The sequence below is a fragment of the Schistocerca gregaria genome, chromosome 4, assembly GCF_023897955.1.
Source record: "Schistocerca gregaria isolate iqSchGreg1 chromosome 4, iqSchGreg1.2, whole genome shotgun sequence".
NCBI classification, from domain to species: domain Eukaryota; kingdom Metazoa; phylum Arthropoda; class Insecta; order Orthoptera; family Acrididae; genus Schistocerca; species Schistocerca gregaria.
In genome coordinates this window covers 549,103,344-549,129,151 of record NC_064923.1, presented here as the reverse complement: position 1 = coordinate 549,129,151, position 25,808 = coordinate 549,103,344, and the positions used below count along the sequence as shown (strand labels likewise).

The 25,808-nt window shown below is 37.4% G+C and overlaps 1 protein-coding gene across 11 annotated transcripts in view; it reads right to left on the bottom strand.

The window, feature by feature from the left end:
* LOC126268079 (uncharacterized) overlaps positions 1-25,808 on the bottom strand; it is a 422,439-nt gene that overhangs the window by 49,040 nt on the left and 347,591 nt on the right. For 6 of the 11 annotated variants that reach the window (XR_007549077.1, XM_049973546.1, XM_049973544.1 and 3 more), the window contains 3 exons: positions 20,762-20,857; positions 15,843-15,890; positions 11,909-11,991 (listed from right to left, as the gene is read on the bottom strand). Coding sequence is in view for 8 of the 11 variants with exons in the window: in XM_049973546.1 (XP_049829503.1) it covers positions 11,909-11,991; positions 15,843-15,890; positions 20,762-20,857 (227 nt within the window). In the remaining 3 variants the exon portion in view is untranslated. Of the gene's footprint in view, positions 1-9,179; positions 9,289-11,908; positions 11,992-15,842; positions 15,891-20,761; positions 20,858-25,808 lie in introns of all 11 variants that reach the window. The other 5 variants (XM_049973545.1, XM_049973548.1, XM_049973547.1 and 2 more) reach the window with 2 other exon arrangements.

Genomic DNA, 25,808 nt, shown 5'->3' with positions numbered 1-25,808 from the left:
GCTCACGTGAAAGGTAATGTGGCAAAAAAGAAAAAGAAGTTTATGCTCAGTGATACTGAAATAGTGACAAAAGAAGCAATTATGAATGTTACCCCACAGGGTTTGATCTCATGTTGTCAGTCATACCAAGAAGTTACTTGAGGAGACATCAATTTGTGAAGGACTGCTGGAAGAACATACTGAAGTGATAGTTACTTCAGTCGGCATCACTACGTGTTCCAGATCCGGGTCCGATAAAGAGGACGGAGATGATTATTCCGTTGGGGGTCACACCACTTGCATTATAACTGAGTATGTATAAAAGATGCCTGCCTGGTTAGCCGTGCGGTCTAATGCACTGCTTTCTGGGCGGAAAGGCATGCCGGTCCGTGGCACGAATCCATCCGGCAGATTAGCGTAGAGGTCCAGTTTGCCGGCCAATCTGTGGATGGCTTTTAAGGCACTTTTCCATCTGTTTCAGCGAATGTGGGCTGGTTCCCCTTATTCCGCCTTAGTTACACTATGTCAGTGATTGCTGTGCGGACACCTTCTCCATGTACACGTACACCACAGTTACTTTACCACGCAAACACTGGGGCTACACTCATCTGGTGTGAGATGTTACCAGTGGGGGGAGGGGTCCACTGGAGGCTGAACTGCACAATAACCCTGGGTTCGGTGTGGGGCGGTGCTGGGCTGAGTCGACTGCTGTAACCTCTTAACTACTGAGAGCTATGACGGGAACGAATCCAGTCCCTTGTTTCCAGGTCCCCAGTTCAATATAATACAACATAATGTTAAAAAAGATTCAGTAACTTAAATGCTCTGTTCAGCATTGTTGTTTCATTACTGCGAAAGAACATTTGCCCAGCAGCTGGGTAATGGCTGCAACCTTAAGTTGGGGTGGTGCCGTGTTACCTGCTAGCATGCTCAGCGCACACTGGCAATGAAGCTTCGCACCACCCACTCCACACCAAACTGTTGCAACTTATTTTGCATTGCGTGTCACTGCCAAATAACAAAGCTCCTTGAAACTTGGACAATACATAAAAAGAACAGTTAGAGTACAGTCCAGAAGATAACTGAAGAAAATACGCAATGGGGCCAAAACAGAAATGAAACTTTTTTTAGGACAATGATTACACTGAAGTCACCATGATTCAGCTTGGACAGAACATGGTCCTTAACTGAGTGTGTAATCAACGTGGTCAACAATTCATGCTCTGCAGCTTGCTCCCATACTGACCATAAGGTTGGTAAGGAGTTCTTGTGGTAAGGCATTTAATTCCTCCACAGGCGCAACTTAACTGCTGAAGGGTCATTGGTACATGTGAATTGGAGCCCCCCTCTTTTTGCCTTTGTTGTGTATGCTGATAACATGATAGTAAAATAATAATGTGGAAATCCTGACTACACACACACACACACACACACACACACACACACACACACACAAAGCAAACGACTACACCTGCATGAAAGTAGTTTTTTATTCTTCTAGTCGAATAAAAGCACCCTTTTGTTACTTCAGGTTCATCTTCTAAATGACTGAAGATCAATCGTGTGTTTTTTTCAAGAAATTTCTTCGATCGATGAACTTGTTCCTCCTGTGTTGCCGACTTCTACTACTAGTGTCACCTATTTATCCCTCACATGTAACAGCTACAGCTTTATAAGAGATCCTTGTATAGTGTGTGCTTTCACACTGCATCGATTATCTATTGAGTGCCATAACGGAGAGCACTTGCGGAGATTTCCTGATCATAATATGCAGCATGTTGCCCAATGTTTTCCAACTATTAACATCTTGCGCAGTCAGAAAATATTCCCCTTCAATGTAAGACAAATATTCAGATGGTGTAGCACTGTGGTTATCGATAATGTAGGTGACTATATGGCTGATCATATAATGTTCAGATAGCATGCGTTCGTCCTATCAATGATTGCTAGTCGGTGGCTGAGAAAGTTCCACATGTCCAACGCCCCACCACAAACAAATCTGTGAGCCAATATTCCTGCATTTGTGGCAGGTGGCTGTTGCACTAAGGTGGATTCAGTGCTGTTTGTCGACTGTGGGGATTTGGTCATCAATAATCAGATACCGCCATGAGTAAATCTGTGAAGCCATTAATGACATGTCACTGTTTCACCACAGCACTGTCAAATTCACCAGTGGTTCCTTTTCTTCAACGGGGTTTTCACATGCAGTCCTTGTCATGATTGTGTATATTGTCTTGCTGAGGAGCTGCGAGGTAACTAAATTTGAGGAAGTTTTTCTGGATGTGTTGGTATTCTGGAGAAATTATCGCGAGATGTATTGGTGGCGTTAAGCTCATTGGTCTCATTTAATTTATGGGGAGTGCTGCACTTTTGTGTCGGACATTGATTACCCCAAGGTCTTGCCTTCAGAGGGGCAGGGCGAGCGACACAAACTGCACTTCAAAGATGTTGTCACAAAGAAGAAATCAGCTGAATGCCCACTGAATATTCACTGCCAAAGCTGCAGGAAGCAGACTAATTGAGCCGTGTCGTATATTTTGCTTGAGATGGATACACAAATTGTTTGCACCTTTTGCAGGAGGTTCAGGTGTCCATTGGAATGCAACGTCAAGGGTGGCCCTGATGCTGTTCAGGTCTGCACAGTTCTTAGTTATCATGCAGCCAGGTGTGCTTCTCAGTAATGCCCAGAGGCCTTTTGCTCAGCCCATGTCACTTCAGAAGTGTCGCCAAATCCACAACGAAGGTGAAGTATAGTCATCTTCTTGCTGTTGATCAGAGCACCACACGCCTTCATATAGATTTTAATTACACCTTCCAGGAGACTAGGTTCTGTTAGGAAAACACAACAACAGATATGTCGTCTGCATATGCTGTGCAACAGATCAGTGTGTTCTGAACCACTAGCTCTGTAATTCTGTTTTCAATGATACGTAGTAGTCATGCAATGGCTATGGCACATAGAGCCATGCAGTGGGCATTCTTGGCAGGCAGAATGATGAATGCAGAGAGGTTTTGCGAGGTGACCATAAAATGAAGCATTTGATAACAGACAGAAGAGAATATCTGTAGTAGCATTGCCATGTCCCACCTTCTTCAACATTTCAATTAAAAACTCGTGGCTCACATGGTCTACATCTTTAGAAAAGTCTAAACAATTAAAAACTCATGGCTCACATGGTCTACATCGAAAAGTCTAAAAGTACAACTGCTCCATTATTTCCTGCTGCAGAGCATATCACATCTTGTAGTTCACATGCTGCAATAAGGATCCGTCTACAAGGGATGGCACAATGTTGCTAGCTGCCTAAAGTCTTCTTCAAAAGTGTTTCCTTACGGATACTGGTCGCACTTGTAATGATTTTGAAATCTGCATTAAGCAGCATGACAGGCTGCAGGTTACTTACATGCGTGCTTTGACCAGGTTTCAGAAGTACGACTATCCATCCTTTCAGAGTGTCAGGTACTGGTATGCCTTGCCGCACATCATTAGCAATAGCCTGAAGAAACATCTGAGCATGTCCCAATAGCATTGGTAGAATTCTGCTCAGAGGCCATCAGGCCCTGGTGATCTTTCCTTAGCTGAGTGGACGGTTGCTTCCTCAATTTTGTCAATCATGAATGAGGCTTCCAGAATGACTCGACTTCTTGCAGGTGTTCTTGGATGGCTTTTAGCACTACATAACAGGCCTGATCATCGGCATTTTGTCTTTCATGTAGTGTACTATATGCATGGGCAAGGTGCATGATCGACCTCCGGGTATCTACTCACTGGCCAGAGCCATTCATTCACAACTCCAATAATTAGTTGACCTTCCTGTCAGCATGCAAAGGGGGGGGGGGGGGGTATCAGCAATATCCTTTCTTGGTCAGAACTGAACAAAGACTCGAGAGAGCTGTGTTCGTTATGTGTCAGTGATTAGAATTAAAGAACTTGAGTTTTGCATACAGATGCAGTGTCTAGGACAATAGTTTTTTGATAAAGGTCTCTGATACATTGATAATAAAACTCTATGCTTGATTTTTGCCAGAATCGTTTCTGTCATGTGCACTGTTTCACTATAGACTGAAGCCTAGGCTTTGTGTAGCAAATCCGCCATGTCAAAACACAGTGTCTTTGAGGAAGAATTTGATACCAGCTGAGCCTTGTTTCATTTCTAAGCTCGGGGTCCTGCAGGAGGTTATTATTCAGCTTCCAGTAGCCGAAAAATTGAGAGACTTGTTGCTTTGAAGATTTATAAAACAGGAATAGGCCCAGAGGTCAGAAAAAACTGGCACTATGTCATCACTCATGACAGGTGGTTGCAGAGCAGGAGAAACATTTATCCTATCCAGACTGTTTGCTGCACAGTGGGACAGACAGGTAAATGCTACACGGCGGAGGGGGGGAATGTAACTTTCACCAAGTGTCAATGAGATGAAGACCGATGACCAGAGTTCCCAATTTGTAACACTTACTGAAGTTGGGTGATTGATCATTAGCACGGATGACACAGTTGAAGTCTCCAGCGATGAGCAGCAGACTGCCATGGGTACCAATAAGACTTGGTAGCTCTTATTTAAAAAACAGGGAGCACTCGTGTCGTTTAGTTGAGCCTGATGGAGCATGTATGTTTATTATCTGTGTTTTGTCTATGGTACATCAGTTGCCTGGACCATTAAGATGATGCTGGACATTAGTGAGAGGAATGCCAACATGCATCAAAACAGCAGTTCCAGTAGAATACTCACTAATTACATTAAAAATGGCAGTATAACCCACGACAGCAATATTGGTAGTATAAACTACCTGAAGAAAAACAATATTGACTGCTGTGCCGTACAGAAAGTCTGCGAACATGAGTTTTATGACAAAATGTAATCTGGTTAATACTGAGTGCATGAATGGTATAATTCTGGCCCTACATTGGGAAGCTGCAGCTTCACTGCAGCAGGTGGAGGCATTCTCGTCTTGATTTCGGCCCACCAGGGCAATGTTTTGCAGCTGGGTCTTTTTCCTTGGCTGTAGTGCCAGCAGTGACACCAGGTGTAGATTCTGACGCAGATGCATCACCATTAATGGACTTGACTGTTCTCAATAAAGTAGGTTTTAGTTGTTCAGCTTCCTTCTGTGCTCCAGGATGCATGACACAAATATTCCTGTTTTTGAGTGACCACTGGAAGGTGTGTCCATTTCCTCTGCCAGTCATGTTCTTGTTATATTGCTGTTTGGGTTGCATTTCATTGTTGGAACACTTAGTGGAACCTGTGGAGTTAAGGATGGCTGTGTCAATAATTCTAACCAGAATTACATTGCTTGATTTGCCAGCAATATTGACACCCAAATGAGTGGCAGATGTTACCATTTCAGCATCGAGGGTGCCTGCAATGAGCATCTTCCATGTTATGTGGTGGCACCTTCTCCATCACCCTAGCTTCCTCCAATTCAAGAGTATGCTCTTCAGTAAGAGAAAGTGCAGCTACTTGCTCAGGCTGCTAAGCAACAGCAATGGGGTTGCCATTAGTGGCTACACTGGCCATGTCAACCAAAACACTGCATGAGAGTGATGCATCGTAGTAGCTATTTCTCTGCTGGGGCAACAGCTGGCTCACTTCACAGGGACATTGTGCCATTCTGCACTTACTACAGGTTGCTCTCATGTGCTCAGTGAACCTGCTAAAAGAGCAGGTGGGAGACTGTCCACTGTACGACATGAATGTCTGTATGCCACCAATGGAGAATTATGAAGGTATATGCTTCTTCAAACCAATTCAAACATTCCTAACACCGCCACTGGGGAACAAACACTGTACCATGGGATGGACTGGATCAGAAAAAAGGGTCACATAATCCTTGGCTGTAATGTGACCTTACAGAGTAACCATGAGGCCCGTGGAATATCACAATATGGCTGCCCAAATCATCACCGCACTCCCGTCATGTTTCACTCTCAGGACATAAACTTAGCTGGAAGTTGGAAACGGTTCTTACTGAGACTCATCCGACCAAGACATCTATTTATAGAGCTCCCATTGTGTTGTGTTGATGCTGATAGGGTTCATGAGTGCGGCATCAGTTCCACGATGACTTTTGTGTTCTCATATTTTTTGCCACAATCCTCTACAATGACACTCTGCCACCATTATTCAATGTACACATTTTCATCTACACTGTGATTTAGCATATTATAAATTTTCACTTTCCCTGTATGCCATATAAATGTTTCAAACAACACCTCTTGAAACACCAAACACTTCAGATACTTTGATTACAAAAGCATCCACCATAAGAGAACCCACAATTTGCTCACGTTTGCATTCATGCATTTTTCGCAGTGTTTCCATAGTTTCGTCCAATCCCTGTTTGTATAAACCCAAACTTCTTTTAATGGTGTATGTTTTTATCGACCAGCACGTCAGAAAATTGCTCCACACATTGCTCACACTGTACTAAATGTAATTTCTGGAATACTTGTTATTGAGTTCTACAAACAAGTCAAAAAGGAAGTGGGCTGGTAAATCTAAGTGATGTCATGACTACAGAAATCGGGTATATTTCTTCACTCTAGAAAAAAATTCTTTTCTTGTTTAATGATTGTTGTTGTGTGTTAAAAACAAAACGGGAATGAAGTCACACAGTATTTTGTCTGGACCGTTATTGTGTAATGTTAAACACTTTTCATTGTACATATACAACATTCCTAACCCCTCCCCCAGAAGCACACAAATATCATCCGGTACTTAGTTACTTTGTGAAACTTATGATAAGAAAGGAAGGATGGAAGGGGAAGGAAAGATGATTAATAATGAAATCATTGTACACAGGGAACAAGCACAGATAGATAAAGGAAATTATACACAATGAACTAGCAAGGCCATCATTTTGAGTCCATATCAGGAACCATCACAGCAGACACCTAACAAATTCAAAGGTGTAGTGACTTGTCCATATCACATGAACTATATCAACATCTGACTTCAGTGATTTTGAGAAACCATGGAAAACCTAAAGCTGTAGTATGGCTGGATAGATTTCAACCCTTTTCCTTCTGAATATGACTCCAGTGCCGAAGTATATATAAAGGGGAGGAAGGGGACAGATTTGTTTCAGATGTGACATAACGAAAGAGTATTACAGAAAAAGCTCACTACAGCAGATATATGTGGACTGCTGATCACCAAACTAAAAGCGGACAAGCCACCCACTTTGCAACACATCAAAATCTCTCATTTACACAGGGGCCCAGATATGTGTATCTCTCACCTCAACAGCCCCCCCCCCCCCCCCACACACTCCTATGCCCCGTATTGGGCAATACCCAGATCTTGCAGTTTTAGTTGGAGGTGACTTTAACCTACCAATATAGACTGGAACGTCTACGGCAATTAGTCTGACTTCTGAACGCATTTTCCAAAAACTAGCTTGAACAACTAGTTAGGCAACTCACATGAAACAGGAATATTTTAGACCTTGTAGCCACAAATAGGTCAGACGTTATCAACAGTATCGGTGTAGTAACAGGACTTAAGAATCACGTCATCGTCATAGAGATGATCGTTACCAAAGTTAATAAATCTCCCAGGAAGACCAAAAGCGAGTTTATGTTAGAAAAATCATATAAGAAGTTGTTAGCACCCCACTTAGAAAATGAATGGACATCATTTAGCTACTGTATGAGGGGGACAGAGGGATTGCGGGCAAAGTTTATACCGATTGTAAATCACACTCCGGTGGTGTATGTGCCTAGTGGATTAAGGATGGAACTGGCCCTCTGTGATCTAATAATCAAATTTGGAAAATGCTGAGGAATTTCCTTGAGACAGAAACTCTTCTGTCCACAAATCAGCACTGATTTAGAAAACATCGCTTGTGCAAAACTCGGCTTGCCCTTTTCTCAAATGGACAACAGGCTGATTCTATATTAGTTTATTTCCGGAAAGCATTCGATGTGGCATCCCACTGTACATTGTAGACAAAGGTCTGAGCAGATGGTTTAGGTTCACAGATTTGCGAGTGGCTCCACCACTTTTTAAGTAATAGAGCCCAGTACGCAGTCCTCAATGGCAAGTGTTCATCAAAGACGAGAGTATTGTCAGGGACAAGGGTATTGTTAGAAGTCTCTCTAGTAAGTGTGATAGGACCACTTTTATTCTCTGCATATATAAATGATCTGGTGGACAGGCTGAACAGCAATTTATGGCTGTTTTCTGATGATGCTGTGGTGTGCAGGAAAGTGTCACTGTTGAGTGACTGTAGGAATATGCAAGGTGACAAAATTTCTAGTTGGTGTGATGAATATCAGCTGTAAATGTAGCAAAATCAAAGTAAATGCAGGTGTGTATGAAAAACAGCCCTGCACATCCAAATACAGCATTAGTAGGGTGCAACTTGGCAGTCACTTCAATTAAATATTCAGGCATCACATTGCAAAGTGATATTTTAATGAGGTCAGGTTGGCAGTAGGGAAGACGAATGCCCAACTTAGTTTTATTGAGAGAATTTAGGGAAAGCATAGCTCTTCCATGGAATCATCATCTGGCCAGATTAATGGAAGACACTGAAGCAATTCAGAGACAGGCTGCTAGGGTTACGTGATTTATTTTCTAAAATTTCTCACCTCAAAAACAACTGTTTTCTTCTAATTGACAAGATGGTGATTGACTGCAACTTTGGTGTAACGTATGACATTCACCTCACACATATCTAAAAAGACAGCTCTTAAGGATAAATCCCACATGATATCGCTGCTTATAAATGATTACTGAAAAAATGTTAGGTGGGCGGAAGAACAATGATACATTATGCAAGCACCTAGACTGTGTGTGTGCAGTACAGTTTGTAAGTTTGTGAACTGGAGATTCACTAACCCCAGTGCAGACAATCTCGGTCTGCTCTCATGTTCTATAAATTGCACATTTTAAAATACTAAATGCTTCAGGGACAAAGTGCCTTGAGGAAGAAATAATAGATTCTAAGCAAAAACAAGGACTGAAAACTGAAGTTAATTTTTAAAATTTATAACAGGTCTTTCAAAGTTCAGGCAGGTTGTAAATAACACATTAAGAATATACGTAGGGGATAAGTGGCAGACTTTTCAATTGAAAACTGAAAACCAGTATTGTCTGGCCACTCCAACAAATGGTGTGGTCATGCTGCAAGGCATGAAGGACTAAACACTAAAAAAGTTGATGACAAGTAAAGAACACTAAAGAAGTCCACTTACCGTGGATGTAGTACTACTACTTGCAGCTATTGCAAACATCATCACACTACCTTGACGGGCACAGTTCTCTTGTTCGAAGCAGTCAGATGAGACATCACCAACTTGATAACTAAAATTATGTGAGAAGAGGAAGCTTGGTGAAATAAAAAACAACAAAAAACCTAACTAAAAATAAAAAATGGAAAAAATAAAACTAAAGGAAGTCATCACCAGAGTTCCATACATCTGGCTGCCAGAGAACACTGTCTTCCAGTAGCAACTTTGATCTTCTCAAGCGCAAAGAAAACACACATCTAGAAAAACTTCTTGTGCATTACTCGGCAAAGCGAACTGGTATCTCGTCTGTAGTCAGATCTAATTTGGTCATGTGAGGAGGCACAGTTACTTTCTAATACAAAGTAGCACACATTGTTAATTCACAATGTGAGTGTGAATAGTAACAATAGGCGACAGTGGTAAAAACAGGAAGTTGCAACAACTTTCTGTTAACACCATTAGTTTTAGTGACAATGGAATTGAGAAAGGTGTGATAGGTGATAGAAGTTGCAAGTAAATGTTGGCAAGTAAGCCAATGGTGGAAAATTACAGGAGGGGGGACACAATGCCAAGTGGAGCAGAATTTGAGGGTAAGTAAGAGGCATAAAACACACATTTCGTTAAGGACATAGAAAAATGTATTATTAGACAACAATTTCTGTGATATTATGAACATTATAAAGAAAAACGTATCTGCAAAAACTTCACAGGTCTTGTAGCAGAGAACTGGACTTACAGGCTAACAATAAAACTTTAAAGAAGCTGCTCTGTTTACATAATATCTGATTTTAAAAGGTGCCCCCAATAAACAAGTAATTAAATGTAGAATAACAGGAAAACTTTGGACTATCATGTAAAATTGGACAGAAAAAAATTAAAAATATGTAGAGAAAAAGAAAGTTAAGCTTTTTGCAAAGGAGCACCAACCTTCTCTACTTTATTTCACTGACAAACTTTTACAACAAAATGGCTTCTCACCTACTGCTGATATACCATCTAGATCTAAACCCTATACAACTGGTCTGGAATTTGGGGAGAATCAGATCAGTAGTTGTAATATGTCAAGCATCTTGCTCTCTCACCCAAAACAATAATGGCTGACACTTTTGCTGCTTATAAATAAACATCATGTGTCAACCCACCTTGTGCAAGCCTTTCAACACACTGATACTTCGGTGACTTTTGTACGTCAGTTTCGCTACTTTTATATTAACATAGCTTTTCAATTACCCTCACAAGATCACAAACTTTCCATCAGAAAAATATTTGCATTGGTTGCCGAGAACCGAACCTGGAATGCTGGCAATACTGGCGAAAAACACTAACCACTACACCATGTAGTCACTTTGCTTTTGCTGATCTGATAGTAGTTTTTACTGTTGCTGTGGCATTAGAAGACTTGAAATACTATGTTATCATGCCATAAAAGTGTGTGATCACTACTGGATGGGAGATACTATGATGGACAAAGGAACAAAACATTATATAAACGGTTGGCACAAATTCTAACAAGGAGTCAGCATTATCATTCACGAATGAAACAGCAGACGAAGAATCAATAGACACTACTGTGAAAAACAGTGACATCATTGGGGAAGAAAGATTTACAGACACTGGAAGCGAAATGTCAACAGCAAAGGTGAGTACACTGTACGTTCCATTTTTGTTCTTCTAAACAAGCACTTCATCAACTGAAGCATGAAGGCCTATAGTGCATTGTAGTAATCCACTTAGACAAGTACTGGAGTAAACTCTATTGTTACCCCTTACCTCCCTGCTTTTTGGCGTAAACACGATACTGCTGCAACCCTGGCCAGATAACCAGTTCGCTTTGCCGTCTAATAACCATCTGCAGCGGTGTCCAATAACCAATGCAGGGTTAATATTAGACAAGGAGAAATTCTCTTCACTTAGCAAAGAGTGGTGATGGTACAAATGAAAATTTCCTTTGTAGATGTTATGTAACAGTGAAAGTCAAATGCCAAATATCTATAACATAATTTTGTTGATATGGGTTTATAAAGTAATTTTGAGTGGTTTTTGTTCAGATGGAGCTTTCATAAAATACTTTGTGTCTGGTAGAAAACTTACAACCTTGCTCTTGCACTCCCCTTCATTCAATGTGAAACACAAAGTGACAAATACTGCTAATCATCAAACTAATAATGAAGGGATGGGGTGAGGGATGATGACCACTAAATTTGAGAAGTACTTCCTGGAAGGTAAAAGTTCTCTTTCCTAGTAAATGATGGAGGATTACAGTACAATTTCCTACCAACGTTGTTTGACACAGCAGAACTACTTCTGGCTTGTAAGCCATATGGCCATTACCCAAAGAGTTTTGGAATTTTACAAAGTAAAGTTACATGTACCTAAAACTTCGGAAAGGCAATCAGAAGGGCTATTTTCAATGGAATCATCTTTGCATCTGTTTAAGTAATTTACGGAAACAACAGAAAAGTTAAATCTGTATAGCTGAATGGGGACTTAACCACTGCATTCCTGCCTGCATTTCTATTCACACTTGTTAAGTGAATATCTTCATGCATCATTCTTACCTTGTCAGGACCATTGTGAACTCGCTGCCAAATATCTTTAGCATATAGCTGTAGGGAGAGGGATGGGGAGAAAACTATGGAAGAAGAGAGTGTGTGAAAGAGAAAATATACTTTATAACGCAACAAAAAACTTACCAGCTTTGATACACTCCTGGTGAGTGGCCTTGCATTTAGGTTATCTCTGCCTTTCTTCTGCTTTTTTACAGGTGACTTGCGATCTGTAAATAAAATTTATTATCAATTGAAACCAATTTGTTGATATATATAATTTAACTTAAGGGGAGTTTGAACGCCCTATACCGACAATGTTAAATTTAGTGACTTTGCTTCCATGTATTTCAGGAGCCACTGTAGCCACTGACGTGAAACTTTTACGGTATAATAAACTGTATGCTCTGAAGCTATTGAACTACAATAATTGCATTTCTCCCACTACTTTCCGAAATACAATTTTTTAATTACATGGTTAAAATTTTGTGTACTTTTTTGTATGTTATCCTGAATAATTTTAATTATATATAACATTATGTTGTTCTTTTAGTTCAGTAGACTCAGGATATGTCATATTACTCCCTGAAAATTTGGATACTCTACTCGAAGTGGTTTCCGAGATTTAGCGAAAATGTAACAAAAAATGTAAATTTTCAGGAGCGGCTTCTAAAGTTTCAAAAGACTGTAACTCAATATATGCTTAATTTTTTTTATTTTTAGTCACTCAGAAGCACCCTGCACCATACTGTATATCATTCTCTTGATCTTTTTCCAAGTTTTTTCTTCTTTTCTTCCTTCTGGACTCCTTAGTGGCCAACTATTATGCACACTCTGTTTTATCAATGTGAACTTTGTCCATCCGTTAAAGTTTTCTGATGCAGTTTGCTCCAGGAGTAATTCCCATATGCTGCAGCTCTTTCACCCTACTAATGTTGCCATCACTGACCACCCCCCCCCCCCTCCACACTAGTGACATCTTTCCAACAAAGATCACTGACCCACCCCCTGCTCTCCCCACTCTAATGTCATCACTCCAACAAAAACACTTTTTCGTAAGAGATTCCATATAAGATTACTGAACGATTCATTGGGATTTTGAATCTGACCATGCAGAAACTTATTCAGTAATTCAGGATTTGCCATGTCCCTGTAAATAGGTTTTATGATATCCATTACTGCTGTTGGGATAGCCTGTTTATATGTTTGAACTGTTTGAGTACTGAGCAATTGCAGTAATTGCACCCTGAATCAGGTCCAGAAGGGCAAAGGTGGTGTACTGGTTTTTCATCAGTTGACAGTCTGTGGAAGAAGGTAGCCCACACTGCCTGCTTAACTTTCAACAAATCCTCAGTATTACTTCCAATGGTCATCCCATAATACTGATGTGGTTCATCAATCATTTTCCCTGTAGAGTGCCTCTTATGGTTTTACCATCAGAAAGTTTCTTGTCTCTCAAACTTTGTTTCAACTTCCTCAACCTGGTGCCCATCCTCTTCTGGACATGGCCAACAGTGTTAACCTTTGTAACACAGCAATCCACAGCCTTCTATATAAAAAAAATTTACTTACTTTGAAGTAATGCACGTGAAAATTTTAACATTTTCAAACAGTGTAGATTATATTTAAAATAAATAAATAAATAAAATACTTCCCATGTGAGTTTATAAGTAATATATACATCATTTTATTCAGAAAACTGCAAATTTTATAATGAGATAAAAATCCGAAAATGTGGAAAGTTTTTTCCCTGTTCTAACTCCCATTAAGTTGTACATTACAAACATATTTTACAGTACTCAAATACGAAACATATAGTTATTTAGAAACACGATCACTTCTGCCTATGGCTTGGAAGATTATTTAGCTTTGGATTTCAAATCAATGCCTTCAACAATTTAAATAATTTAATTGTTCTTATTATCTGGATATTGTGATTCTGTGACTACTGACTATTCATAAATGAGTCAATATTCATCAGCAGGCTATTGTACACAAGAATTAATTGACATCATTTGTTTTAATGGTCAAAGTTTAAAACCATGTTACTTCAAAGATTTAGTTTATAACTGCAATAAATTTAAACAAACACAATTACTTACACACACACACACACACACACACACACACACACACACACACACACACACAAACCAATGCATTTGATCTATGAAGGTTCCAGTTTTTTTATTCTCTTATTAATGAAACTCATTTCAAAGTCTGAATAAAACTTGTTTACAGCATAAAAGCATTTTCATTTGTAGATAATTTTATTCTTCTAAACCATTTTTTAGGTTAAAGAAAAGTCACGTGGGGGCCAAATCTTGAGAGCAGGTTGACCAAGAACTGTTTTGAAACCTGAGTAATTAGCTTTTCGCACTGTAATGGATGATGTGTTAATGGGTGCAATGTTATGAAGCAAGAACAAGTTTTTGCATGCTAATTTGCTCTCTTCTGTTTAAACACACTATACAAACAAATGAAAAGTTTTGTTTAAATAGATAAAGTTATGGATTTACTATTTCCTAAAGTAGTTAATAATGATGACACCCTAAGGGCATAAAAAGCCTTCAATACTTTCTGCATGGACCATTTGCATAGTTTTCCTGTTATGGTTTTACTGATCCAATGTTGTGGGTGTAGTCTAGTCCCAAGGATGTAAAACTGAAAGCATGTGTACTTTACAGTAAAATAATGGTAGGAAAGGGTTTTAAAATTACACATCACCTTATACACATCTAATTTTGTATTTTGAAAGTGTTTTTAGCATCATCCAACAAATTTGACCATTCAATTCAGAATGATAGGTGCACCTATTTACATTTGTTCAATCCTGACATGATGGTTTTCTATCCTAAAACTATGCATTTTATTAACCATTTGTTCAGAAGAAACCTCATTACATGTCTACAACATGATAAATCTTCAGTGCTGGTGCACGATCTTCCTCAACTTTTCCCAACTGAGTTTTTAACTGATCTGCATCTGAAGTCACTTTGATACCCTAAGTTGTGGCAATGTTGAAAGTTGCTTGGAGAAAGGGTCACATGGGCACCAAGGAGAATATTTCACAGAAGATTTTACTATCTCCTGTGAAGAAGACACGATTGGAATTTAATGTCTTGTAAATGATGAGGTACTGAGAGACAGAGCAGAAGCTCTGATTGGGAAAAGATGGAGAAGGAAATCTGCTGTCCTTCACAAATAAACAACCTCACATTTGCCCAACATGATTTAGGGACACCATGGAAAATCTAAATTTTGATCAAGGATGGGTGTGTAACTCTACTCAGTCTTAATACAAATCTAGTGTCTTATAATTGCCCGTAAGTGCCTGAATCATTCAATGAGCTTTTCTGCTCAAACTGTATCAGAGTTAACAGCAGAGGCCAGTATTCATGAGGCAGAAGGGCATTCATTAGCTTTCACCAACTGTAAGAAGCACAAAATTTAATACAATGCTCCAACTATGATAACAGTATATGACAGATCCATTTCCATGAGCTTGTTGTGAACTGAAAACCTGTGGTTGAGAGAGCTTTCATTCCATAGGGTCTTACACACTAACAAAAACTCTGTGCCTCTTTACGAATATCATAATTTTTGCCTTTTCTGTATGCCTGTTGTCACAAACAGTTTACTGATTGATTTGCATACAAAAGTAATGTTAAGAGAATATTCACATCATCAGTCTGGTCTCATAAACAGATACAAACGGCAAATCCACTCAGTCAGAAATGCCATTTGTCCTAGTAAATCCAACATGTATATGAATTTTAAGGACATCCCACAGCTGCATGCAAAAGGTGGTTCACCTTAATAGTCATTCTCAACATTAGTAAATTCCTTACCTTGAAACAGGATTTTCTTATTGATTTTTGATATCAACAGATAGTCACAGATTCTATTACCTTCAGCATACTACATTTCAGTGATATAGTGAAGAATGGCTACTGTATTTGGCCAGACTGACAGAGAAAGTATTTGCTATTCTGAGTATAAATTCTTCTCAAAAGTACAAACTACAAAGAAAAATAATGTTATTAAAAAAATAAGTGTATAACTATTTTAAAGGACTTACTGTTCTCTAACACTCTGCTCTGTCTTCTACACTTTGGTGGAGGCGGCCCTGCAATATTTGAAACACTTTACTAACACACTTTATTTTTTTAAATAGCAATAGTTACTTTTACTGGGATACTGTGGTCAGCTGTTGAAAAAGAGAGACTAGTCAAATCAATGAACTACAGTGGAACCTAGCTTCATGAGCACCTCTCGAAACGCCCAATTCACATAAAGACTTGCTTCACGAATGATGTATCGCTTAAAGAGTGATGATAATTTACTGTGACATCACCAGCTGTTCGTGCCCAGCGGGAGAAACGTTCAACAATATGAACAGCTTTCATTATCGGCAGCAGCATATGAACAATGTCTTTAGTACGTACTGCAATCTGGGTGTAGCGCTCTTTTTGCTATCATCTTAGTGCAGCTTGTGATCACACGTTTTTAAATCTTGTGTTCACTTGTCCCCGAACGTAAAGCCACAAGGTGATGACCATAACAGAAAGAAAATTACCTTGGAAATGAAACGTAAAAGCATTGCTGATTTAGTGCAAACATACAACTGGTCTAGATCAACTATTTGCACGATCCTCCTCAAGAACATGGAGACAATTAAGGATACAGATGCTTCAAAGGAAGTGACAAGAGTATGTAAACAAAGGTTTCATATTCTGGACAATGTCAAAAGGTTGCTCCTTATATGGATAAATGAAAAGCAATTGCAAGGTGACACTGCTAATGAGAAGATCGTTTATGAGAAGGTGAGAATGATTTTCGCTGACCTCTTTAAGACAACGCCAGGATCATAGCAGGATGAAGAAGTGTTTAAGGGAAGCCGTGGGTGGTTCGAGAAGTTTAAGGGAAGAACTGGCATCTCCAGCATTTTAAGGCACAGGAGGCTGCCAGCTACGACACAAAGGCAGCAGAAAACTTAATCAGCGACTTCAAGATGCTTGTAGATTCTGGGAGTCATCTGTCGCAACAGGTTTTTAGCTGTGACGAGATGAGTCTCTCATGAAAAAAATGCAGAAGCGTATCTTTATAACGGCGGAGGAGAATGCATTGCCCGATCACAACCCAATGAATGACCGTCTCACACTGATATTCTGTGTCAACACATGTGGCGATCTGAAGATTGAACTGCTGCTCTGTTGCTTTTTTATTCAGGAACACCATGAGCCTTCAAGAAGTGTGAAATCCAGAAGAACAGGTTAAATGTGATGTAGTGGCCCAACGTCAAGGCTTGGGTGACACATGATCTTTTTTTGTGATTGGATCAATGAAGTGTTTGGTCCTACGGTGAAAAAATATTTGCTCGAGATGAATCTGCTACTCCCATGTCTTGCTTGTTATGGACAACATTCCTGCCCATTCTATAGGCCTATAAGTCCACCTTCGTTACTGCAGCCTGTGGACCAGTAGATTATTTCTAACTTTCAGAAGCTCTGCACTAAAGCACTCTCCGAGCAGTGCTTTGAGTTGACTGAAGCTACCAATCTCTATCTCAGGGAGTTTTGGAAATGTTACATCAACATCGTTGCCTGTGTCAATATGATTTAAAAGGCATGGGAAGCGGTCACCAAGAAGACTCTTACTTCTGTTTGGAGTGAATTGTTGAATGTGACTCTGAGGCATTTGAATCAATAAATGTAGAGCCTGTAGTCAACAAAATTGTCTTTGGCCAGGGGCATGGGATTAGAAGTGGATAACAATAATATTGATGAGCTTGAAGAAGGTTACAGACAAGAAGTGACCATCAAAGAGTTATGGAGTTGCAGTGTGTTTCACAGCCAGAAGTTGTGGAGGTGAGTTCAGAGGAGGAGGAGGAGGAGGAGGTAACAACAAAGCAGCAACCTTCTGGTGCAATAACAGAAATGGTGAAAGCATGGGAATCATCACCCCTATAAAGCAGTGACTACGCGTGGTATAAATATATTTCACGATTATGCTGTGTTCACATTTTTGCAAATGTTGAAGTGTCGGCAGAAACAAATGACTATAGATAGCTCCCTAGTAAAAAATAATTATTTATGTATTGTAATAAAATGCATAATACTGTACATATAATTTTCATTGAATAAATTGGCCTGAATAGGATAAAACATGTAGTACTTTTTCTGTATGAAACACATTATCTTATTTTACATTAATTTACATGGGATAAACTGATTTGCTTAACGAATGTTTCAAACTATGAGTAAGATTCTGGAACGAATTACACTCGCTTCACGAAGTTCCACTGTATTGATGTCACAGAGATAGTAAGCAAAATAAAATAAAAATTAAGGTAATTTCTTTTTGTTTATTTCATTTCATCAATATACAGACAATCAATAAATGAGATAAGATAGGTATAGTTATTGTGTAAACTTTCTTGGTCAGAAATTTGATATCAATAAAACAATTTGTAATTTTGATTAGTCAGATTATATCAAAACAAAATTATCTCAAGGAGTGTCTTAAAAAGGATGGTCATCTTACAAACATGTAAATATGGTAATTAAGTCTGGGTTGATACCAATAGTGTAGAAAGTTCAGGCAGAAACACTGATCTTAGAAAAATATTCAAACTTTACAGTCTGTAAAAATCATGTGTACTTCAAAATTTGATCTCGCTTATTTTGGGATTGACAAATCTTATTGGAAAGCCTTTTTTTTTCATCTTTTCTGAAAATTATTCAAAAGTTATATTTATTCAAGATTATTAGCTTCTAAATTGACGTCCTTTCAAAATTTCAATGGTACTGTGTTGCACTCCAACACTTTTTGATTCTAAAAATGCGTAACTTCCCTAGCATAACACATTACTTTATGAAATATAAAAATTTGAAAATCTGAGTTTTCAGAATATTCTTGATGGGCTTTTGCATACGTGAGTGCATGCCACAACACAAAACAGGAACATCAGTTGTAACTATTTAAGGATGTTCGACCAATGGTTAACCAAAATGACATATTTATCCAATCTGAGTCTGTATTATATGTTTTTTTCCGTCTTCTACGTTAATTTTTAAAAGGTAATGGCTTTACATGTTAAAATTTTGTAATATCTATCCTATGCACATCTCAAAATAGGTGTAGCGAGCACAGCCATAATCAGTCTGTAACCAGTCATCAATGATTGCATACGCTATGTAATGTTTCGTGTCAACCAGTAATATTTTCAACTCAGTAGGCAGCATACATTAAACCGGTACAAATGTTCCGTTACTCAGTTGTTTAAAGCAAGTTTGCATCTATCAGCGACTATATAGAATTCTACGTAATCATCATCGATTATTGCTATTTGCATGTGAACTTGCCGACTGGTTACTGAAAAGTGTGAATATTAATCTACAGATGATCAGCACCATGAATCATATTACTAAACACGTATAAATGAGAAAATCTAGCCCCACAATGTCTTGCGAAATTAAAAACAAAAAACCACTTGAATTTCTTTTTCAATCTGTGATTGGCTACTGATGTAAAGAAGACAAACAATGAGCACAAAAAGCAGGTCAGTAAAGATCCACAGTGAACAGCTTAAAAGTTTCCTGACCAGAAGATAGCTTGTGTATTTTGCTACTAACATTTCTTCACAGTACAGTAAGTAATTTCAATGAAAAAGATCTGTTCAATTTGAGAGCAATAATGGATACAAAGGCTTACATAAACTTGGCCTGCTTAGCATCAAATCACTTAACTTGAAGAAATGAAAAGCTCTTTCATTCCCGATGGTAAGTTCAGTTTATTTTGTAGTATTGCCTGATAATAATCAAGATATTTTCATGCTGTGATAATGCATAACAACATCCTACAATAATTCTAAGCATTAGCATGATGCTAGATGATGGAATGAGCATGTGAAATTCACATAGGTGATGGGTGTGGAACCATTAAATCTTGAAGTGAAATAGATTCTCTCAGTTCTGGCAATAAATCACAAGATTTATTATTAAATGACAGGTCAGCAGTGAAGTAATCTTACCCTATAGTTGCTCTTACATTACTTTTAGAGCACTAACTTGCTAGACATTGCATTATACAATATACAATTTACAAAAATATGACTACACCATGTTATTGAGGTCTTATACTAAGTTTAGAACTTTGTACCACAAGCCTTGCAAAGGGCCTTCATCTAGCCTCATAACATCAAAAAGATTTATTTTCTGTGTGCAAGTGTTTCACAAATGCACTGATTGCCCCACCAGCCGACTTAATAATGACAACTTATGGTTTCCTGTCCCTGAATTTATTTCTGAAAAAATTCAGATCCATTATAAAAAAAATGAGGCTGGCTGATTGTCAACTTCAATCTTAAATGCGACTCTAGTCCACTACTGCAAAAATTATCATACTCACCAGACAAACTACTACTTTGTAATATCCAAAACAAAATGACAGTACTTTTTGAATATGTTAAAAAATCACTGTCTTCAATCACAAATCTTTAGTTTTTCTATTTAAACAGCTTATGTAGATAGATCAGGATAAAAATAATATTACAATGGGACACAGATACAACTAGAAATTTAAGTATCATTTGATGTTGATTATAAAAATGACCTGTGTTTTACTAATGTAAACCTTTTAACTGCTCTGGACGCGTTAATACGCGTGCCTTTGAACCTGTCCCTGTGTGCTCTGAACGTGTTTACTCGTGCCACCAGTCCTATGCGTAGAGACGTTCAGAGTACCAGGTAGAAGGTCTGGTACAAAGGCGCGCATGTTGACATGTATAGAGCATTTAAAGGGTTAATATATTTTACAGTGCAAAGTACTTTTGTTGTCAATGATTTTCAGCCAAACTACACACATAAAACAGTATGCAATATATTTTTACCAGTTTATGGCAGTTACTAAGTGTTGATTCCCTTGCCAACTTAAAATACTGGTACACAATGATATAAAACAGCAGCAGTAAGAAACATATTTTGACTTCGTGCTTACCTTCATCTTCTTTAACAGCTCTACCAGGCGATTTCAAACAATATCTTGTTATCCGATTAACGGTAGTTGACTTCGAAGCTGGCCGTCCTCTACGACCTAGTATACAGTACAGTATAATTAATTTAATTTAAAGTCTTAAAAAACGTTGAGTAAGAGAGAACAATTATTCTGCCTATTACAACCAATGCTATTAACACAGTTACATAGTCAAATTTATAAGACTTTTTGTTTGTTTTTACAAACATACAACTTTTTATTTCTTCTGTTAATATGTTACACATACATGAAAAAACTGAAATCTTACCTCTGAGGTGTATTTCCTTTGCATGTTGGCAACTGTTCTTCCAGATTATGTCATAAAAATTTCAACTGGTTTGCAATAAAAATGCAACTGAAGCCAATTTCATAATTTAACGTTGCAAAGAAAATACACTATAATCTTTTGCTTTCTGTAAATTTTTCCGGTTCTTTTGAATTTCAGTTTACACAAATGCTTCTTTACTGATTTGATTCCTTTTAATAGTATGCATTACTATCTTTTGACATGATTGTAATATTTTAAGGTATACCTTTACATCTTTCTGAACTCTTGAAACTCCTGCCTTCCTTCTGATATATTAAAAATCGGCACATACTGATGAAATGAATACTTTTGCATTTTTCATTAGCTTTTAGAAAAAGTATTTTATTTCTTTTTTAAATCTATTGCGCTCTACTTTTAAGATTTTTCTTTTTTCATTTTTTATTTGACTGATGATCATCATCCTTATTTGCAGGCTTATAATTAGTGGAGTCCTTTACAATACAACAGTTTCTTAACACAAACAAATTCTAGTTCAGATACCTTTACCAAGTCCTTTCTGTTTAGTAAATACCCACATATATACTTTCATTTGTCATCACTGAATGCACCATTTTGCATATTTCAAATCCATATTTAAATTAATTTTCAAATCAAAGTGCAGATCAATGCCTCCATAATGTTGTTAAACTAGTCAGAGCAGTTGCTTATGCAAATTTAAAAGATTTACTCTAAAAGGATTTCTGTTTCTCTTGTTACATTTTTATGCAATGCTCGATTTATTATAAACTCACACCACATCCTTAGAGTTCATACTTTTGTATCAAAGTTGAAGGCTGGTACACACACACACACACTTTTGCCAGCTTTGGTTTCAATGTCTTTCGGCCTATGCTGTTATTAACTTTTTTATTCAAATCTTATACCTCAAAATTTTCAACATGATGCTCCTTACATCTAGTTCAACAGAAACAGTATGAGCTGATAAATTATATAACTGAAAGAGTGTTTTATATTGACTAACATCTCTTCTGAAATTTTTTGATTCACAATTATTTTTTTTTTTTTACTTTGTCCTATCCACCAAATCAGATGTATTTTGTATGCCACATTTTCATTTTCTTCCAGGTCTTCACATAACTCTGGCCTCTGTTGGGATGGGTTTATCTTTGTTTGCTATTCATCACTTTTTATATATCTCAATGCTTGGTCCAAATGATTTGTGGTTTAGATATCAGGATGAAATGTCTACTACCAGTGCCGTTTCTGCTGCTTTCACTTGATACCGCCCTATTACACTACTGAGATTTTAACTAATTTATGTCATAATGCAAGAATTCTGGACTATTACTCCAGTGACCCTAATACTTTATAATGGTTACTTCTCTGCCACAATTCAGAGTTAAATAGTTGTAAATTATGCAATAATGTTGAAATAACACTGCATCTGTTGTCGACTCTGTTCTCTTCATGTTCGGATGATACTTTTCTAGTTCTTTAGTGATCATATATGAAACTATGTATTATGTTTATTCCTGGAACAGCTGTAAAACTCTGGTCTTCTTGTTATTTTCTTCAATTTCTTCAGGTGCCATCGAATTCATTCCTCTCAACATTTTACCATTACAGACCCGTTAGTTCTCTGTTATGACCCAGAAGCCACATTGTTATAGAGTATGCAACCATGTTGAAGTACCTGTGTTCAATGTTCTGCATTTCATTAATCAATTTCTTCGATAATTTGCTTACCTTTTAACTTCAAACTCTTCTTCTATAATCTCATAACGTTTCACAGGAATTCAATTTAGCTTGTACGTGCTAGCACACTTTAACAACTGCTTTTAGAAAATGATATTAGTCTCTAAACAATATTTGCTGTCTCAGTTTTCTGTAAGTGTCCACACAATAGTCATTTATTATTGAAGGATTTGGAATATGTATGTATTTGATCTGTGTATTTTTCTATCCATTATTTCCAATAAAAACCATTCTAATCTTGAGGATTATGTGATTTGCAGTACAATCAACACATTTTATGGTAAGCATAGGAATTCTGTCATTCTCTTTGTATCGTTGTCATTGCATGGAAATGGTTCCTGGTTAATTGCACTCTGACTAGTCTTAAATTAATTTATCAACAAATTCAATATAAATTTTTGCTCAAATTTCTGTAATATTTTTTTTTGTAAAAATCTCTATGTGAACCACAAAATTTAATTGATACACGAATGAGCAAACTATTGTACAGAAATATCAATAAGCCAGAATTTCTGCGTAACAGCAAACTAATTGCTCAGTTATTATCGAAACGAAGGCAGAAATATTAACTAAGGAACATGCTTCACACTTAAATCTGTTGTCATTTTTTGTACAAATGAATGGCCACACAGAATACTGAGATGACACACAATTATAAACATTCCTGATTTACTAGAATATTTTACTGAGACAGAATCACCAACACAAAGAAATTTAATGCTTTCAATCATACCAATTGTTAAAAGAATGTTGAACCACTGTTTGGCTCAGCAAAATAGAACTTTTTTCATCATCTTCTGAATTTCAGAATGACTCATGTACATTCCCATATCTTGAGATATTTCTCTCAACTTTCATTCTTTACACTCAAAACATCTGCTAGTATGTCTTCTATGTGGCTTTTTATTTGAATTCATTTTATCGGTGCATTTCCTGATATCATGTGAGCCTCATGTTGTTATCCACAGCACTGGATCCACAGATATCTTCCAATTTCTTGATTCGTATACTGCATATTTTGTACGACTATAATATTGTTTCATCCTGTAAGTAGTTGTGGTATTTTTCCTGTATTTCTCACAGTTTAATCAACATCTCTCACACACAGAACAGCTTAAAAATTTGAGCATGTACTGAAGAATGAACTCTTCAGTTTTTTTTTAAATACTACAGAAACATGAAAAGAAATACTTTTCCTTTGCTATAACACACACAAATAAAATCAAGTTATGATAATCACAGCCACCAATAGTTTCACGCATAAATACTGTGTTTGCTCTTGAAAGTAATGCGAGTGAAAATAAATTGATCCCAGGTCTTTCCTACTGCTAAAAATATTTAAATATTTTGTAAAATCTGTCAACACTTCTTCACACCTTCCATTAGAAAAATATAATAGTTTGATCAGACTTTTCAATACATATGCAACTAAGCTATATAATAACTTTGAAATATCTAACGCGAGAAGTTAACCTAATAACAGTGAAATGCATAATTTATGGTAACAATAACATGACTAACTCCATATGCAAATGAAAACTGCTCAGTATGATAGTGAAAAAGTATCAGACGTATATGTAGAATTTACAAAATAATCAGTCTTGATATACCAGAAACACTATCAAATTTATACCATGTAACACTTTCTATTCGAGGTATTTAACAATTTCTTTCCAGTTTAAAAAATACAAAACAGTTTATGATACAAATTCAACATTAAAACACCACATCAAATCGTTTCACAGTATTTACTGACTAGGGTTTGATTAACTTTTTGTGAAACATATCCCTGAGCTCATGGAATATGGTTTCCATTGCCTTAATGTAGTATACCTGAACTGTATTTACAAATCATATACATATATTAACACTTAGTTCTTACACCAACTAAGACCTGAATACTATAACACCCTGAATAGGATGATCTAAGTCTTTATTAACAATCTGCTATCTGTTTAAATTTTTGCGCTTCCTTTTATTTTCAAAAGACTTCATGAAATCATCAACAGTTTCAGCTTTCTGTATCACTGATTGATTCCTTGATCTACTTCTTTTACCAGAACTTTTTGAATGACTGTCTGAAGTGTGACACCTCTTTTTCCTTGAACTTTTGTGTGTTTTTGTTTCGCTAACTGTGTTTTCATCTTCAACAGATAAATCCAAAATACTATGCTTTGTTGTACTGTATCCTTCTCTTGAAGATAAATAGTCAACTTCACATTTAGGAACTATGTATCTGTTGCTCTCTACAGCCCTCTCTGTATCAGGAGTCCGTTCACTATTCCTCTGGTCCAATAAAACAGAACTTTTGTCGTCTTCTTTCTTCATTGCAGAATAACTGATGTATGTTCCACTCTCTTCAGGTATTTCTTTCAACTGCGCAGGAGTTTTGAACTGTCGTCCTGAATACTCATAATTTACTTGAGAAGAGTTGACACTTACAGCTCCGGTAGTATATTCAGACTGATATGACTGAGAATACCTTGGATCTTGACAGGGATTTAACACTTGTCGGTAAGCATATGGAGCTACACTTCTATGCGAACTATGTTCTACTACAGATGGAGGAACCACACCACGTACATAATGATGCATTATATCTCTTGGAGGTTTTTTGTCTGGCACATCAACAACAATCTCTTCAGGGGGATAGTCTGCAGGAAGCACATTATAGTTTTCAATACGATAAAATTTATTGTTACCTGGGTATTTGATATATTTTGCAAAACTGTGAACTTTTTCTAGCTCAGCAATACTCATCATTGGTTTTCTGGGATATGATGGAAAACCATCCAATTTTTTGGATTCTTCATGTTCCTCTTTTATTTTTGTTTCTGCTTGAACACGGGCCATAGTTAACCTCTTTTTCAAAGGCAGAGATGAATCTACGTCAGTTTTACATTTTGATTCATATTCATCATTAGGTTTTTCACATTTAACAGATTTGTCTGCTATCAGCGATTCTTCAATTTTTCTCAGCAGCTCCTG